The sequence below is a fragment of the Juglans regia genome, chromosome 6 (assembly GCF_001411555.2).
Source record: "Juglans regia cultivar Chandler chromosome 6, Walnut 2.0, whole genome shotgun sequence".
Lineage (NCBI taxonomy): Eukaryota > Viridiplantae > Streptophyta > Magnoliopsida > Fagales > Juglandaceae > Juglans > Juglans regia.
In genome coordinates this window covers 30,894,208-30,911,120 of record NC_049906.1, presented here as the reverse complement: position 1 = coordinate 30,911,120, position 16,913 = coordinate 30,894,208, and the positions used below count along the sequence as shown (strand labels likewise).

The 16,913-nt window shown below is 35.6% G+C and overlaps 1 protein-coding gene across 1 annotated transcript; it reads left to right on the top strand.

Annotated features, from left to right (window-relative positions):
- The first annotated feature begins 6,965 nt into the window (after positions 1-6,965).
- Positions 6,966-15,920, top strand: LOC109006860. The gene is made up of 3 exons (XM_018986272.2): positions 6,966-7,275; positions 13,980-14,527; positions 15,496-15,920. Exons 1-3 carry the CDS (start codon positions 7,114-7,116, stop codon positions 15,578-15,580), a joined length of 795 nt encoding a protein of 264 aa, XP_018841817.2. The 5' UTR covers positions 6,966-7,113; the 3' UTR covers positions 15,581-15,920.
- Positions 15,921-16,913: the final 993 nt, after the last annotated feature.

Genomic DNA, 16,913 nt, shown 5'->3' with positions numbered 1-16,913 from the left:
TTCTTTTGGTGAAACTTTGAGCTCAACCACTTGTGCAGAATTGGTTCAGGTTATACGACGATCAATTGGGCTGTTGTATCCTAGAAGAGTCAAGTCAAGAGGAGTTCTGCTGTACCGGTTAATTTGAGATTTTGTATATCACAGAGGGCTTGAATTTCCTTAAAGAGAGCGATATTTTCATGCCTCAATCCAAACTGACTTCGTTTGAATGTTAATTTCATTGTAATTTTTATTACATTATTGTATATTTCACTAATAATTTTAAGGAGAATTCAGATGGAGCCTATAATTGAAAAATGCACGGAAAGCGATGGATGTCTCAATAAGCCCTTTCAATTTGTTGAAGGGTGGTGGGCAGATTCTGGTGCCAATAGGCATATCTACTATGATAAATGTATGTTTAAAAGTTATACTCCTTTTAAAGTAGAGAAAAATATTACACTTGGTGATTCTAGTAAAACTAAGCTTGTTGAGAGTGGTGAGGCTGAACTGAAATTTACCTCTGAGTGTATATTGACGCTTAAACATGTGCTTTATACGCCATATATGAGGAAAAACTTGATGTCAAGTTTTTTACTCAACAAAACGGGTTTCAAACAAACTATTGAATCCGATAATTTTGTTATAACGAAAAATGGAGTTTTTGTGGGTAATGGCTATGTTTTGTGATGATATGTTTAAATTGAATGTTGAGCATAAAGCATCGAATGTTTCTATTTACATGTTTTCTTCTTTAGATTTCTGGCATGAACGACTATGTCATATCAATAGTAGATATGTTGCTATCATGAGTAGTTTAGGATTAATTTCCAAACTGACAAAGGATTTTCAAAAATATAAAGTTTGTAGTCAAGCAAAAATTACAAAACAGCCTCATAGAAGTGTTGAAAAAAATACCAAATTGTTAGATTTAATTCACACCGATCTTTGTGAATTTGAAAGAATTTTAACTCATGGAGGAAATAGATATTTTATCACTTTTATTGATGATTTTTTAAAATATACGTATGTTTATTTATTAAAAAATAAAAGTGATACTTTTGAAAAATTCAAAGAATTCGTTCATGAAGTTGAAAATCAATTTGGTAGAAAAAATTAAAAGATTTAGAAATGATAGAGGCCGAGAGTATGATTCAAATGAGTTTAATACTTTTGTTCAGTCCTGGGGAATTATTCATGAAACTACTGCACCATAATCACTTGCATCTAACGGTGTAGCTGAGAGAAAAAATAGAACATTGATTGAATTGACGAATGCTATACTTATTGATTCAAGCCCTGCTTTAAATTTTTGGGGTGAAGCAGTTTTGACTGTTTGTCATATTTTAAATAGGGTGCCTTACAAAAATTTAAAAACTACACATTTTGAATTATGGAGAGGGTATAAGCCAAATTAGGGGTATTTTAAAATTTGGGGTTCTTTGACTTTTGTAAGGCTAACTGATCCTAAAAAGCCCAAATTAGGTGTTAGAACTACCACTTGTGTCTTTCTTGGATATGCAAAAAATAGCACAGTCTATAGATTTTTTGATGTTGGAAATAAAGTTATTTTTGAATTTGGTGATGCAATTTTTCATGAAAATTTTTTTTATTTTAAATCAAAAAATAGTGGGGGACAAAAATTTAGATTTTTTTTTTTTTTTTTCCTGAAACTAGTTCTTCTATTCCTTTAGAAAGTGAAGAAATTTATATGGACTAGCTCGAATGCTTTGTAGAGCCTGGCCAAGAAAGCAAAGTGTGTAAGTTGACAAAATCTCTATATGACTTAAAACAGACCCCTAAACAATGGCATGAGAAATTTGACTCTTGCATGATTGAAAATGGCTATAAGTGAAATGAAAGTGATAAATGTATTTATCATAAATCTTGAGAAAATTCACATGTTATTATTAGCCTATATGTTGATGATTTAATGATATTTGGTTCTAATTTGCATGTCATAGATGAAACAAAAAGCATGCTTAGTAATCATTTTGATATGAAAGATCTTGGTGAGGCTAATTTTATTTTGGATATGAAAATCACCAAAACATGTGATGGTATTTTCCTTGATCAATCGCATTACGTAGAAAAATTATTGAAGAAATATAATTATGTTGGATGCAAACACGTTGTTACTCCTTTTGATTCTAGTGTTCATTTATTTTCTATTGAAAATGATGATGATGTGATTAATCAAGAGAAATATGCTAGCATGATTGAGAGTTTACGTTATGCAACTGATTGTCCTAGACTTGACATTGGTTATGCGATAGGAGTACTTAGTAGATTTACTACCAAGCCTGGAAGAGACTATTGGTATGCAATGGATCGGATAATGAAATATTTATCCGGTATAAAGTATTATAGCTTATTTTATAAAATGTATCCTGCAGTACTTGAAGGTTTTAGTGATGCTGATTGGAATACCTTGTCAGGTGATTCTCTTTCAACTACTGGTTTTATTTTCACCTTGGGTGGTGGGGTTGTGTGTTGGAAGTCTAAAAAATAAACGATTATTGCTAACTCAACCATGGAAGCTGAGCTTCTAGCTTTAGTTTCAGCAAGTGAGGAAGCAAACTGTTGAGGGATTTATTACACAAGATTCCCTTGTGGGAAAAACTAGTTCCACCTATTTTAATAAGTTGTCTATTACTGCTACTATTGGTAGAGTACAAAACTGTTACTATAATGGTAAATCCAGATCCATAAGAAGAAAACACAGTACTATGAGATCTTATTTGACTGATGGTGTTATTAACGTGGATTATGTTAAGTCTTGTTATAATCTTGCAGATTCACTTACAAAGGCCTTGATAAGAGAAATGATCTGGAATAGATCGAGGGGAATGAGATTAAAACCCACAAATTCATGAGCTATGTATGAGGATACCCAACCTGGGGACCAGAGATCCTGAGGATGGGGTTCAATGGAAAAAACGAATCATATGATGGTCGTAAGAAATGCACTATTTATTTTATTTCTCATTCATATGACGTGGGTGCATTATCCTGTAATATTGTGGATGATGAGTTTTTGTTGAAACACTTAATGAAATTATGTAGTTCTTATGAGTAGGGTGTAAGAATTACAGGAGCACCCTTGACAGATTTCACCTATATGAGTGTGAGAATGAGACCGCTCTCTATGAGATTTGAGTTTATTCTCAAATACATTCATGAAACCGGGATTAGCACAAGGTCGAAATGTGTTGGCTAATAAAGCTCATGTTAACACCTGGGTTATTGTGTGTGAGTAATAATTCTTTATTTTCCTTAATCAGTCATAATTGAAGTCTTAGACTACTACTGACTCTGGAGTAAAGGTTTTTATTTCACTAAGTGAAAGTTCAATGCAGAGCATACCTTTATGATGCATAATAATCATTCTTTGTCTGGAAATACCTCTTATTTAATATTTTATTATTATTAAAAATGGGGGGAAATATTAGTATTTTTAATAATTACTTTTCTTTCCATTGTCTTTTGTAGTCGTTGATTAACAAGCTTATTTTTTTTATGACTTCAATTTTTACTTTATTGGTTTTACTTTATTACGGCTTTATTACATTTATACGTTGGCCTTTAATTTCTTTTTTGTTATATCCATTTCGTCCAGATTTATTCTTTGTTCCGTCTATATGTATTTGTTTTGTCTTTTGGTATGGGTGTGGCTTATATTTGAGAAAAAGTGAGATAAGAAAAATAAAGTTAGAGAGTATATATTTTTTTAGAGTATTTCCAGATAAAAGAAATGTATTCTTTTGGTGAAACTTTGAGCTCAACTACTTGTGTAGAATTGGTTCGGGCTATACGACGATCAGTTAGGTTATTGTATCTTAGAGGAGTCAAGTTAAGAAGAGTTCTGCTGTACGGGTTAATTTGAGACTTTGTACACCACAGAGGGCTTGAATCTCCTTAAAGAGAGTGATATTTACATGCCTCAGTCCAAACTGATTTTGTTTGAATGTTAATTTTATTGTAATTTTTATTACATTATTGTATATTTCACCAACACTTTTTATTCCACGTGCTTTCAACTTTGATCAAATTAGTTACTCTACTAGTAAACTATTATGAATCAATTAAAATTTCGCTTAATGAGAAAGTTAAAAAAATCTCACAAAAATAAATTTACAAACTAACGTCGTTTCATATGATACGTTAAATTTATTTTTTAATAAAAATAATTTTACAATCTAACGTATCACATCAAATCACGTCACTTTGTTGGTTTACTTTTGTAGGATCTTCTTGTCGCACAATGATTTTAAAAAAGTGAGTAAATACAGAACCTACATAAAATAAAATTAAATTTTTAATTGTGAACCTCACTTTTTTTTAAAATGATTGCATGACACTTGCATATTTTACGATTACGAATATCCTTCTATTTATACAAAATTTCCTCCAACAAGTAGCTTTGCATGGGAGATTCTTTGCTATTGGATAGCATGTTGTTATGAAAATAAGTGATTTTAGATACAATTATGGATTGTGCAAGCTATACACTCATTTTAAAAAAAAGTAAGATTTATTATTAAATAATTAAATTTTTCATATAACTCTCATATTTATTTTAATTTAAAAAAAATGTATAACGTTTACGCACTTCTTTTATTAAATTTAAACTTTTGAAAAAGTGGTTTCACATCACTCGTTAGTAGGGCCCACCTTGCAACTCGACTACAAACGGGGGTATGGTGATTGCACTGATTGGGGTCCCTCACTACCCACCTAGTCTTGCACGTGGGAGGGTTGAAATCAAAGAAGCAATTTTACTCTTTTTGTTAAAAATATTACATTATTTTGCTTTGATTTATTAGTTTTGCCTTTTTTTTTTGAAAAGTATTTTAGTTTGGTTTTGATTTTAATTTCAAAAGGGATTCTTGCATAGCCAAAATTATACATGGTTAGTGACCTTACTTAAAGGGTGGGTTTGGATGTTGAAGTGAATTAAGTTAAGTTGAATTGAGATGATAAAATATTATTAGAATATTATTGTTTATTATTATTATTATTTTAAGATTTGAAAAAGTTAAATTGTTTATTATATTTTATGTTGAAATTTAAAAAAATTATAATGATGAGTTGAGATGAGCTCAACTTCCAAATGAAGCCAAAGTCATCTTTACCTTTAACTTTTGTTAAATATGTAAGATGAATGATATTTACAGTCTAAAAGGATACAACTCATGCACATTTTTTTTTTTTAAAAAATTGGATAAATCTCATATTCATATAATTTGTCTTTTAATAGTGGATATCACACTTTTTCAAAAGAAATATCTGTGACTTGAATATCTTAAAACTGTATTTAATATACTCAATCTGTAAAAGACACTGACATATAGATGACTTTTTTTATCAAAACTTATGTTGAATAATTGAGAATAAAACAATCTCAAAACTTGTTGCCAAAAGACAAATAGTGATGCAACTTTCTTTCTTTCTTTTTCTCTCTTTGTTTTTTTTTAAAATTATTTATCGGAGTGCACGGAGAAATCTCTAAAATTATTGCCAAAAGACAAGTACTTAAAGTTACATTTAAAAAAAAAAAATAATTCTAAATTCACATAAATTTTACAAAAGTAAGATTTATAAATTAAGATGATTAGATGTGATATGTTATATATATTTTATGGTAAAATGAGTTTTGCAATCTGCTGTATTATATATAATTATATTAATTTGTAAATTTATTTTTATAAAATATTTATATAAATAAAAAATAGTTTTGTATTTTAAAGATGGGAACAGTAACCTTCCTCTATGTGATCCACCCACAACAGGCCCACAGTAAGAAACCAATGGTTGTACAGAGATTAATAATTTCTTAATCTTTGCACATTTCAATAGGTTAAAATAGTTATTTTATATTAAAAAAATATTATATAATTAATCATATTAATAGAGTATATAAGAAATATACAAAAATGGTTGCACATAAAATTTTTATTTATTTTAATATCAACTAATGTCATAACCTCAATTTTTTAAAATACTAATTTTTATTTAAGTTCCTAATTTTGCATACTTCTTTGTAAATATATTATTAGTCCAACAGAAATGCGAGTCTTTACTTACCCCAAAGAAATAAATGCGAGTCTTTGATACATTACGTGTAAACTATTTTTAATTTTTTCCTACAAGCGATGTTTGAGAATCCAATAGCCAAAAGGTCATATACTTCAGATCTAAAAACTGTTAGATACAGTTGTCCAAATGTTATATATAGTCATAGATTGTATAAGTACTGTGTAATTATTTTGAAAAAAAATAGAGTCTACTATTTAAAAATTAATTTTTTTATATGAATTCTGTATTTATTCATTTTTTTCAAAATGATTGCACTTCACGTACGCACTCATAACTGTAACTATTATTTCTATGGCTTCGTTTGGTTCCTCAAATACTCTCAACTCATCTCAACTCATCATTACAACTTTTTCAAATTCTAATATAAAATATAATAAACAATTCAATTTTTTCAAATCTCAAAATAATAATAATATTAAAAAATAATATTTTAACATCTCAACTTAACTCAACTCACTTCAACATCCAAACACAACTTAAGAGTTTATGCAGGATTTGAATTGTCTAAAATTGCAAATATATTTCTCATTTTACTCATTTTAAGATTCATAGGCAAGGATATAAAGTCTGGTCTTGGGAAAAATCTATTTTGTGTCTACAAATAATTAGGATTTTCTACTTCTCATCACGAACTATTAAAATTAATAATTTCACTCTTTAAGCTATAAAAAAAATGATATTTTGCATTCTCATTTATTTTTGCCCGTTAAGATGGATAAAAGACTAAGTAACATATAAACATAACACAATATTGATGGTCGAATTTGAAAGATTGGTGCAAAGTATTAATTTTGAATAGTTTTAAGGATGTGATATTATCAGTTTTTATAAATTTTCCCACAAGTTTATACATAGCAGAGTACGAGACGTCAATTTGTCTCAGCAAGTATCCAGCCGGTAGTTCAACGCCTTGTTTTTATCTCTTTTGTTTGTTTCTTGCTTTGGAGAGAGAGAGGGAGGGAGATGTTGGAGAAAAAGATAGAGAAGATACAGAGGGATACTGAAGTGGGATTGGGTGGTTGAGATAGAGAGAATATGGAGGAGCGGTCCCTGGACTATGTACTGGTGCCCTTGGGTCTGCTGCTGATGGGAGTATACCATGTCTGGCTTTTCATCACTATACTGTATAATCCCAGGCGAACTGTCATTGGCATCAATGCCGAGTGTAGGCAAGCATGGATCTTCTCCATCATGAATGTTAGTCCTCTCTCCCCTTTTTCTCTCTCGCTGTCTGTGCGTGTGTAATTTATGGTTCTGACCATGAAACTGCTGCTAGATTCACATGAAAACTGAATACGTATTTTGAACATCTTTGGGAGTTATTTATAGGATACAAGAAAATTCCCCAAGTCTTATTTCAAACAGTTCAAATGCTTTATTCTTTTTTGTTTTGGCGAAAAGCTAAATGCTTTATTTCCGTTGTCACCTTTGGACATTAGCAATGACTTTTAGCCATTATTGGGTCACCATAATTTTGCAGTCACCAAAAGAAAGTATAACGCAATATATTGTGAGAGCAGAGAAAATTGAAAAGAAAGACATAATGTTCTGCAAATGTTTTCTATATCTATATTCAGTATCATTCCTCCCTTTATATAGGCACACGGTTACACGTAAAGGCAATAAGAATACAGAAGAGAAATGGAATCAAAGGTGGTTACAACAGCTGTAAAAATTAACAGATTTGCCAGTCGTGAGAATATTCCTAAAGGTTCTAGTGGATTGACTGAGGTGGAATTCTTCACTTTATTTTTCTATCGTGCATTGCTTGGGTTCAGGTTGATACGCCTTGAGTTCATTGGGGTGTCAAACACAGTGAGACTCATCCTCAAAGTAGAAAATCTATCAGCAACAAGGGGCTTAGTGAAGACATCGGCCAGTTGGTCTTTGCTACACTGCAAAAAGACACTTGAAGAGTCTTGGCAGCTACCCTATCTCGTACAAAAAGAAAGTCTATATCCATGTGTTTAGTACGGGAGTGATTGACAGGATTAGCAGTAAGGTATGTTGCTCCCATGTTGTCACACCATAGAATTGGGGGATGAGAAAGAGAGAAACCAAGTTCTTTGATCAGAGTTTGTAACCAAATAAGTTCAATAGTGCTATTGGCTAGAGATTTATACTCAGCCTCAGTGCTTGATCTTGCTACTGTGTGCTTTTTTCTAGAGCTCCATGATATTAGGTGATGACCCAGAAAAATGCAAAAGCCTCCTGTAGAGCGTCTATCATCTGGACAGCCAGCCTAATTGGCATCCGAGTAGGCATAGCTATGTTTGGGTAGTGAAAATACTTGAGAAGTGTTGAGAATATTTGTGAATAGTTATGAATAGAGATTGGAGTGGGTTTGTGGATCCCATTAAGAGTATTTTGAGTTGTTTGGATGTATGAAATATGTTGAGTTGTTGACTTTTGGATAGATAGTTGAAAAAGGTGTGGGTCCCATTAATAATAGATTTTTTTTTTTAATTATGATGAAATGATAATTTTATTTATATATAATAGTGATAAATATTATAGTGATTTTTTTTTTGTTTATATATAATAGTGATAAATATTATAGTGATTTTGTTATTATTTTTTTCTTTCCTCTCTCTCTCTCTCTCCCCTCTGGCCCGATTCTCCCCCACGCTCGATTCTCCTTCAGCCCACCCGGCGCCCCCGTGCGCCGCCCAGCCTCACCGCTACTACCGGCGACTCCCCTTCATGCCAGCGACCAAGCCAGCCACCATCAATCTCCTCCACGCGCAGCTCTCTCTCTCCTATGTGGTAACCCAATCAAAATGGGTTTCACCCATTTTCTCTCCACTTGTGCCGCCGTAACCGGCCACCCAGCCTCACCGCCACCACCAGCGACTCCTCCTCACGTCGGCGACCAAGCCAGCTACTATTGATCTCCCCCAGCGCAACTCTCTCTCCCCTACGGTAACCCAACCGAAATGGGTTTCATCCATTTTTGTCCACTTGTGCCGTCGTATGCGGCCACCCAGGCCACAGCACCTCCACCACCTCATACCGGCAGCCACCTCTCGCAGACCTTGCTACCACGAACCTCCCTCTCCCTCTCCGTCGTACACTGGCATTCGCACCCAACACAGACTCTCGGCTCATAGTGAAACACAGTAGCAAGAGATGTTTGAGAACTACTTCAAACTCATTTGGATGCAAGACTATTTCCATCCGTATGAGAGTTTCTCATAGTACCTCAGAGTAGTCGGACACCCAAACACAGCCTAAGAGTAAAACCAGATTGTTTTGCAAAGAATAGATCATGATTGATGGAAAATTTTAAATATCTCAAAATTCTTTTTACTGTAGTCCAATGAGTGACTTTAGGATCATGCATAAATTGACAAACCTTATTTACATCGAAGGAAATGTCGGGTCTAGTTAATGATAGGTATTGGAGACTTCCAACAACACTTCGAAATAGTGTGGGCATGTCAAAAGATGGAGAATCAAACTTTGAAAGCTTAGTGGAAGCAGACATAGGAGAGGAGATAGGATTGGCATCTTGTTTTTCTAAGGATATCAGAAATGTATTTTCTTTGTGAAAGCAACATTCCATCAATCATATAATCGAGTTCCAATCCAAGAAAATATGAAGGCATCCTAAATCTTTAACTGGAAAGGCTTGGCTTAGATCACAGAGAAACTTATCAATGGCAGTAGAAGAGGATGAAGTAATTACCATGTCATCAACGTAGACTAATATAAACATGCAGAACTCTTCTTTTTGAAAACTAAACAATGAGGGGTCCCTTTTAGAGGCCGTAGCTAAGGAGCCAAGAGCTTAGCTATGAAAACAGGCACGAGGGGCCTGTTTTAAGCCATAGATGGCCTTGTGGAGCTTACATACATAATTTGGGTGTTCGCGATCAACAAAGCCAGGAGCCTGTTGCATAAAAACGGTTTCATTGAGCCATCCATGAAGGAAGACATTTTGTATATCTATCTGCCATGGGGACCAATTTCGAGCAATAGCAATGGAGAGTACTAACCGAATGGTGGTGGGTTTAACGACAGGGCTGAGCGTTTCTGTGTAGTCAACTCCAGGCTGTTGGTGGAACCCCTTGGCAACCAGCCTAGCTTTCCTACTTTCAATTGAGCATCTGAATGTAATTTGGTTCGGAACACCCACATGCAACCAACGAGATTAGAGGCATGTGTAGGGGGAACAAGGGACCGGGTTTGGGTTTGAACAAGGGCATCATACTCTCTGGTCATGGCTTCACACCATTCCGAAAATTTGGAGGCTAGGGTAAATGAGGAGGGTTCATCAGGTACGGTTGCAGTGGAAAGGAGGCATCGGCGAGGTGGATAGGGAATGGTCCCATCAGTGAGAACACGAGGACGAGAGGAGTTAGTATGAGATCGTGTGATGATCAGTGATTTGGGGGGAATTAAACATGGTGAAGGTTGAAAGGCAAGGGAGAGATTGACTGGAATGGAAGGGGAAGATGGGTGCGTCGGTGAAGGAGAAGTAGAAGAGGAAGGAGAAGGAAGGATGTGCTGATTGAACTGAGTTGGGCCGGTTGGAGTTAATTGTAGAGAAGATGGGCTAGACGAGTTAACGGGGTAGTGGGCTGGGTAAGTTGGAATGTAAGGGACTGGACGAATTTGAAGGGGGTGGTAGGCCTAATATGGAAGCAGGGAAGCACGGTAGTGAGACAGTGGGATTGTTGGGCTGAGAATGAGTAGAAGTGGGCATGGTGTTTTTGTATGGAAAATTGTGTTCAGCAAAAAAAAAACATCTCTTGAGATGTAAAGTCGATTGATTTTAAGATCAAGGCATTTGTAGCCTTTGTGGGAAGAACTATACCCAAGAAAGAGACACGAAGTGGACCGAAAATTCAATTTGTGACGATTGTTGGGTCTTAAATTCGGCAAACATTCATAGCCAAAACTTTTTAAAAAGGAATAATCTGGTGGTTTGTGATGAACCATGAAATATGGAGATTTGTTGCAAAGGACTGGTGTGGGAAGCAAATTGATTAAGTATGTAGCAATTTCAAAAGCATCATCCCAGAAGGATAGGGGAAGAGAGGCCTGGGCTAGAAGAGTGAGCCCAATTTCTACAATATGTTGGTGTTTCCATTCAATGAGCCCATTTTGTTGATGGGTGTGAGGACATGAAAAACGATGAATGATGCCAAGATTTTTACAAAGTGATGTGAGAGGATGAAATTCGCCTCCGGCATTAGTTTGTAGAGAGATGATTTTAGTGCTAAAAAATCTTTTAGCAAAATTAATGAATGAGGTGAAAATTTGTAAAACATCGGATTTGTATTTGAGAGGGAATATCCAAGAAAATCTGGTGAAGTGATCAACAATAGACATAGTATTTAAATCCATTTCTTGACATAAGAGGAGCTGGGCCTCATACATTGGCCCAAATTAACTCTAAAGCCCTGCTAGTACTAATGGAACTTGAAGAAAAGGGCAACTTCCGTGCCTTTGCTAATGGACAGTTTAGGATATGTAAAATTAAAGACAGTGGGGAAATAAGGCAAATGGTTGGAGCGCAAGGTTTGGAGACCAAATCTGGCCAAGTCTTCTGTGCCACTGATTGAGAGTGGTTCGTTCACCCAGAGAAGCCGTCAAGAGTGAGGAGAACAGAGGAGGAGGGAACTGATAGAGTCCATCACGGGTTGGAATGCAGGAGCCTCTCGGTCGACTTGTCCTTGACCAAGAAATGATTGGAATGAAATTCAAAGAAGCAAGAATTGTTAGTACAAAATTGAGAAGTTGAGACAAGGTTTTTTGTAATAGCAGATACATGAAGTAAATTATGAAGACGAAAGGAAGAAAGATTAGAGATGAAGGAGGAATCACCGATGTTATTGATGGGTAACCCAGCCCCATTGCCGACTCGAATTTGTTCATTTCCAGAATACAATTCCGATAAGAGGTTGAGTTGGGGTAAATCATGGGTGATATGGTGGGTGGCTGCCGAATCAGGGTACCAGGTGGAATCGGGTATGGCAGAGCCACAGAAGGAGAGGTGTAGTTGGCTGAGGAGTGTGGTGGTTCATATTGGTAAGCATGGTCAAATCGATAGTGGCATTGGAGAGCAGTATGGCCTGGTTTAAGATAGACTTGGCAGGTAGGTCGATTTGGTTTTGGGTTGCTTGGGAAGGTTTGGAAAGAGGAAGAACGACCACAGTTGTTGAAGGATCGTGTTTGACCACGGCCATACCTGTTTCTGCGATAAGAGCCTCTCCCCCGTTGGTCATGTGGATTTCTAGTGCTCAAATTAGCAGATGGATAAGCAGGAGATGACAAAGTTCATGGGAGGTTATTGGCTCAGTTCTTGTTGTGATTGAGGTAACAAATGACTCATAAGAGGGTCCAAGACCATTGAGAAGATAGGTCACGAATTCTTTATCAGATAATGGACTACCAGTTGCTGCAAGGGTGTCGGCTAACATCCTAACTTTACTGAAGAATTCTGAAATGGGTTGCTTTCCACGGGATAAATTTGTGAGTTGAAATCTGACTTGAAACTCTTTTGCTTGAGAGTGTGAGTTGAACATTGATTTGAGTGCAAGCCATAGCTCCCTTGAGGTTCTTGCTGAAACAACATGACCAATAACTGATTTTATAAGAGAAGAAAGTAGAATACTAAGAATTAATTGATCTGTTTTTTGCCAAGAGAGGTAAGCAGGATTACTTTTTATGGTGGAATCCGAATCTGTGGGAAGGTTTATTGGAGGAACTGTCTGCGTTCCGTCAACAAAGGAAAAAAGATCCTGCCCTCTTAGATAGGCAGATATCTGAACCTTCGAAAGGAGGTAATTATCAGGATTCAATTTGATGGTGACTATATGAGAGAAAGAAGGGGAAATGGAGTCAGAAGGAGTGGTGAGACTCGCTGGTTCTGTAGCCATGGTGAGAATGAAAGAAGGATCAAGAGACTGGTAGTCTCCAGCTCTGATACCATGTGAGAGCAGAGAAAATTGAAAAGAAAGAAGTAATGTTCTGCAAGTGTTTTGTATATCTATATTCAGTATCATTTGTCCCTTTATATAGGCACATGGTTACATGTAAAGGCAATAAGAATACCGAAGAAAAATGGAATCAAAGGTGGTTACAACAGCTGTAAAAATTAACAGATTTGCCAGTCATGAGAATATTCCTGAAGGTTCTAGTGGATCGACTGAGGTGGAATTCTTCACTTTATTTTTCTGTGGTGCATTGCTTGGATTCAGGTTGATATATATGCCTGGCATTTTTATAAGCAAGATCATTTGCATGGGCAAGGGAAGAACGGAGACAACAACTGACTGAACATATAATTCTGTTAAATTATGAGATGCCAAGAGATTAAGGTGGGGATTTTAACTGAAAAGACATTATTTTTGCACTTTTTCATCATTGGAAAATAAAGGGATGTGGAGGAAATTATTGTTATAGATCTTCAACCATGTCAAACGAAGGGATTTGACTGAATTTTTCCTTGCATTTCGTACCATATCACTAGATAACAATTACTGTACTAGAGTTAAGGCACCAGCACCGAAACAGGTCATTTTAGATGTGGTTGGCCTACAGATGTTCAATTGGTTGGCTATTTGAGAATGGTTGGATATGCTTGGGAACTGGAGAGGAACTAAATAGAAGCTATGGACTTATCTTAACTCGTGTTACATTATACAGATTATTATTCATTTCATTCATTAATTGGTTCTGGTTTGGTGCTTATGATTGTGGCATAATATTGACCATACTTTTTATGATTCCTGACAAGTTGATTAAATTTCCATTGGAAAATCATTGTCATCGAAAACTTTCTGAATGCTGGCTCTAGTATCTACATAGCGGTCCTAATAAAATTTGTGACTGATGTTAACACCTAATGAATGGGCAATACCTGAGAACAAAACTCACTGCATAATTTTCAGGATCCTATGAAGAATGGAGTTTTGGCAGTTCAAACAATTCGTAACAACATTATGGCATCTACACTCTTGGCAACTGTAGCAATCACACTCTGTTCACTGATAAGTGTTGTTGTGAGCACCACATTGAATAGTCCTGGCGCAGCATCAAAATCAGCTTATACCAGTGAGACTATCTTCTCAGTCAAGTACTTCTCTATTTTGGTGTGCTTCCTTGTTGCCTTTCTTTGTTGTATGCAATCAGTTAGATATCTTGCCCACGTTAGCTTCATGGTTACGGCGCCTGCATTGAAAGATAAAAAGGATTCTATTGAGTATGTTGCAAGAAACTTGAACAGGGGAAGCTTGTTTTGGTCGCTTGGGTTGCGAGCATATTATGTGTCATTCCCTCTCTTTCTCTGGATCTTTGGACCTGTACCCATGTTCGTGTGTTGCTGCATAATGCCATTTATTCTCTATTTTTTGGACACCACTGGCTGTTTTACACTACAGATTCAAAAGTTCATGGAGGATGTAAATGCCAATGATGTGGAATCGGTTCATCAATCTACGTAAGTACTGTGGAATGCTATATCATACTATATTTGGTTACAATATCGAGTCTTTGCAAGTCCATTGTATGCTGGCACAAAACTAAATTATTTGTAGTATTTTTCTTTTTGGTTCTCACAATAGCGAAAAAGCCCTGTCAAAAGCTATACCCCTAGACCAGGACACCATCGGTCATTTGTATGATTGGGATGGATACTGATATGGTTAATTGAATTGGAAGTATTAGTCTTATATATTAAATGCCAAGTAAAAGATATGGTGTTTTCCCTTAATGAAGGAAGACAGTAAGGAAAATATTCCTACTGAAAAGTAAATTTTGAAGATTATATTGGGCATTAGATTTGCTTGAAAATGGTTGCTAACTATGCCAGGAATTTCGAAGTACTACTCTTGCTCTTGTAGCAAAATGTTCTGGTAATGATGACCAATATGTCGGAATTGAAAAGCTGTCTTCTTTTTCCCTTAAAGAAGACAGCAAGATAAAAAAATCCCACTGAAAAGTATATTTGAAGAGATTATCTTGGCCCTTGGGCATTAGATTTGCTTAACAATGGTTGTCAACTATGCCAGGAGTTTTGAAGTACCACTCTTGATTTGTGGCAAATGTTCTGGTAATAGTTACCAAAAATATCAGAGTTGAAAGGCTGTCACTGAAGCATTTTGGTTGGTTAAAATGATTACAATATGTTTTGATGTTAAAATAGTTTGTGAAACAATGAGCTTAAGAACTTATCTTTTGTATATTTATTTATTTACATTGATGCAATAGAAGCACAAGCTCGGAATCTTGAAGAGCAGAGTCTATGTTTTTAAATATAATAATTTTGAATCTTCTGATTTATACTGTTTGAATTGTTGCTACTTACCAAATTTTGACTCATTCATCTGGTTTTGGAGTCTACCAAGCCTGTCTTTATGGACCTCATCTGAAACTGGATTCACTGAAAAGAACTTGTTCATTCTTTAGGGGAACTGCCAGGGTTGAGGACTCCCTTCTTCGCTCTCCTCTACTTACAGACAAGAACCAAGTTTATAATGCTAACGTTGCTTGAAAATCTGCAAGATATTTTGGCTACACAAGTACGAGAAATATTTCTACTGCCCACTAAGCTGCAGTGAATCTCCATTTTATTTCTGCTAGAGTTGCCTTAATTATAGAAATGCCTTCGGGTGTTATTTTAGGTAGTGAATGCCATCTTGCTGGTTTGTTCTTATCATCTATTATGAGATTGCTTCATACCTCTTCAATGGCTACATATTTTGCCTTTTAGACTTCTGTTAAAAAACATTGACCGTGAAAGCTTTGACATGATAGATTTTCTGTTTAGTTTGTAGCTATAGCTGCTTTTATTGTGTTTTATGGTATTTTTCTTGTCCATGATTGTCTAATCATTGCATTTTCTCCAGCAGTTGATCTATTTTTTTAATTTAATCTCAATCACTTAGCTTCAACATATGGATGCATCCATTGCAACAGAATTTGGCAATGCATCTGCTCAAAAAATTCCCTGATAATGTAAAAACGTATAGTTTCTTTGCAACATGTATTGCCTCTCATACTCCCAAACGCATATCTTGCCCCTCTCCAAAATATATTCGATACTTTCTTAGTCGATTTTTTTTAATCATATGATACTGATCTATTGCCAAGGGCAGCATCCATAGTTTGCGAATAAAATGCTGATAGAAGACTTGCAGCTGTTTCTTGTTTGTCTGCGTCTGTTTAATCTCCTGTAAAGAAGCCAGAAGCCCCTACAGTCAGATCAACTTAACCCCCAGAGAAAAGGCAGACATATTATATTGTTCACACTCCACACTATGCAGGAGTGATAGAAAATTGAATGAGTTTGGCTGGACTTAGACTAGGCAAGAACTTAACCCCAAGGGGTTGGCCCAAGTGATGAAGGCCTTGGTCTTGGGGTATCTACTCCCTTCAAGGTCTAAGGTTCAACAATTCATGAGTGCAAACAATTAGGGTCACATCTCCTAGTGAAAAGTCAGCAATTTAACCAGTTCCGTGTAAGGAAACTTCCGATGGTGCGGTGCACGAGACCGGAATTTACTCTGTAGAGGTGAGTTGGAAGGGCCCTGCCTTGGAGGGGTTTCCCGACATAAAAAAAAAAAAAAAAAAGAAGAAAAGATTAGGCAAGAATCAATACTGCTCTAAAAGCTGCTAAAGTTGGCGATGCCAAATAGTCGCACACCACATAACCATTCACTGCCAGTTTGGCATTTTGAACCATTGAGACTCTTTCAGAATGTTTTCTTAAGACATGCAACCTCAAACAAAGAACGGAAAGATAGCATATCGATTAATATCATCCATTCCATTTTTCAAATAAATATAGACTCAGAAAGCTCACCTAATTATCAACATGTTTATGT

What these genes read in the sequence shown, in the direction of transcription:
- LOC109006860 (XM_018986272.2), top strand. Translation starts at nt 7,114, where the DNA reads ATGGAGGAGCGGTCCCTGGACTATGTACTGGTGCCCTTGGGTCTGCTG. An exon ending in GGATCTTCTCCATCATGAAT is followed by an intron (nt 7,276 to 13,979) that starts GTTAGTCCTCTC and finishes CATAATTTTCAG; the next exon opens with GATCCTATGAAGAATGGAGT. An exon ending in GAATCGGTTCATCAATCTAC is followed by an intron (nt 14,528 to 15,495) that starts GTAAGTACTGTG and finishes TTCATTCTTTAG; the next exon opens with GGGAACTGCCAGGGTTGAGG.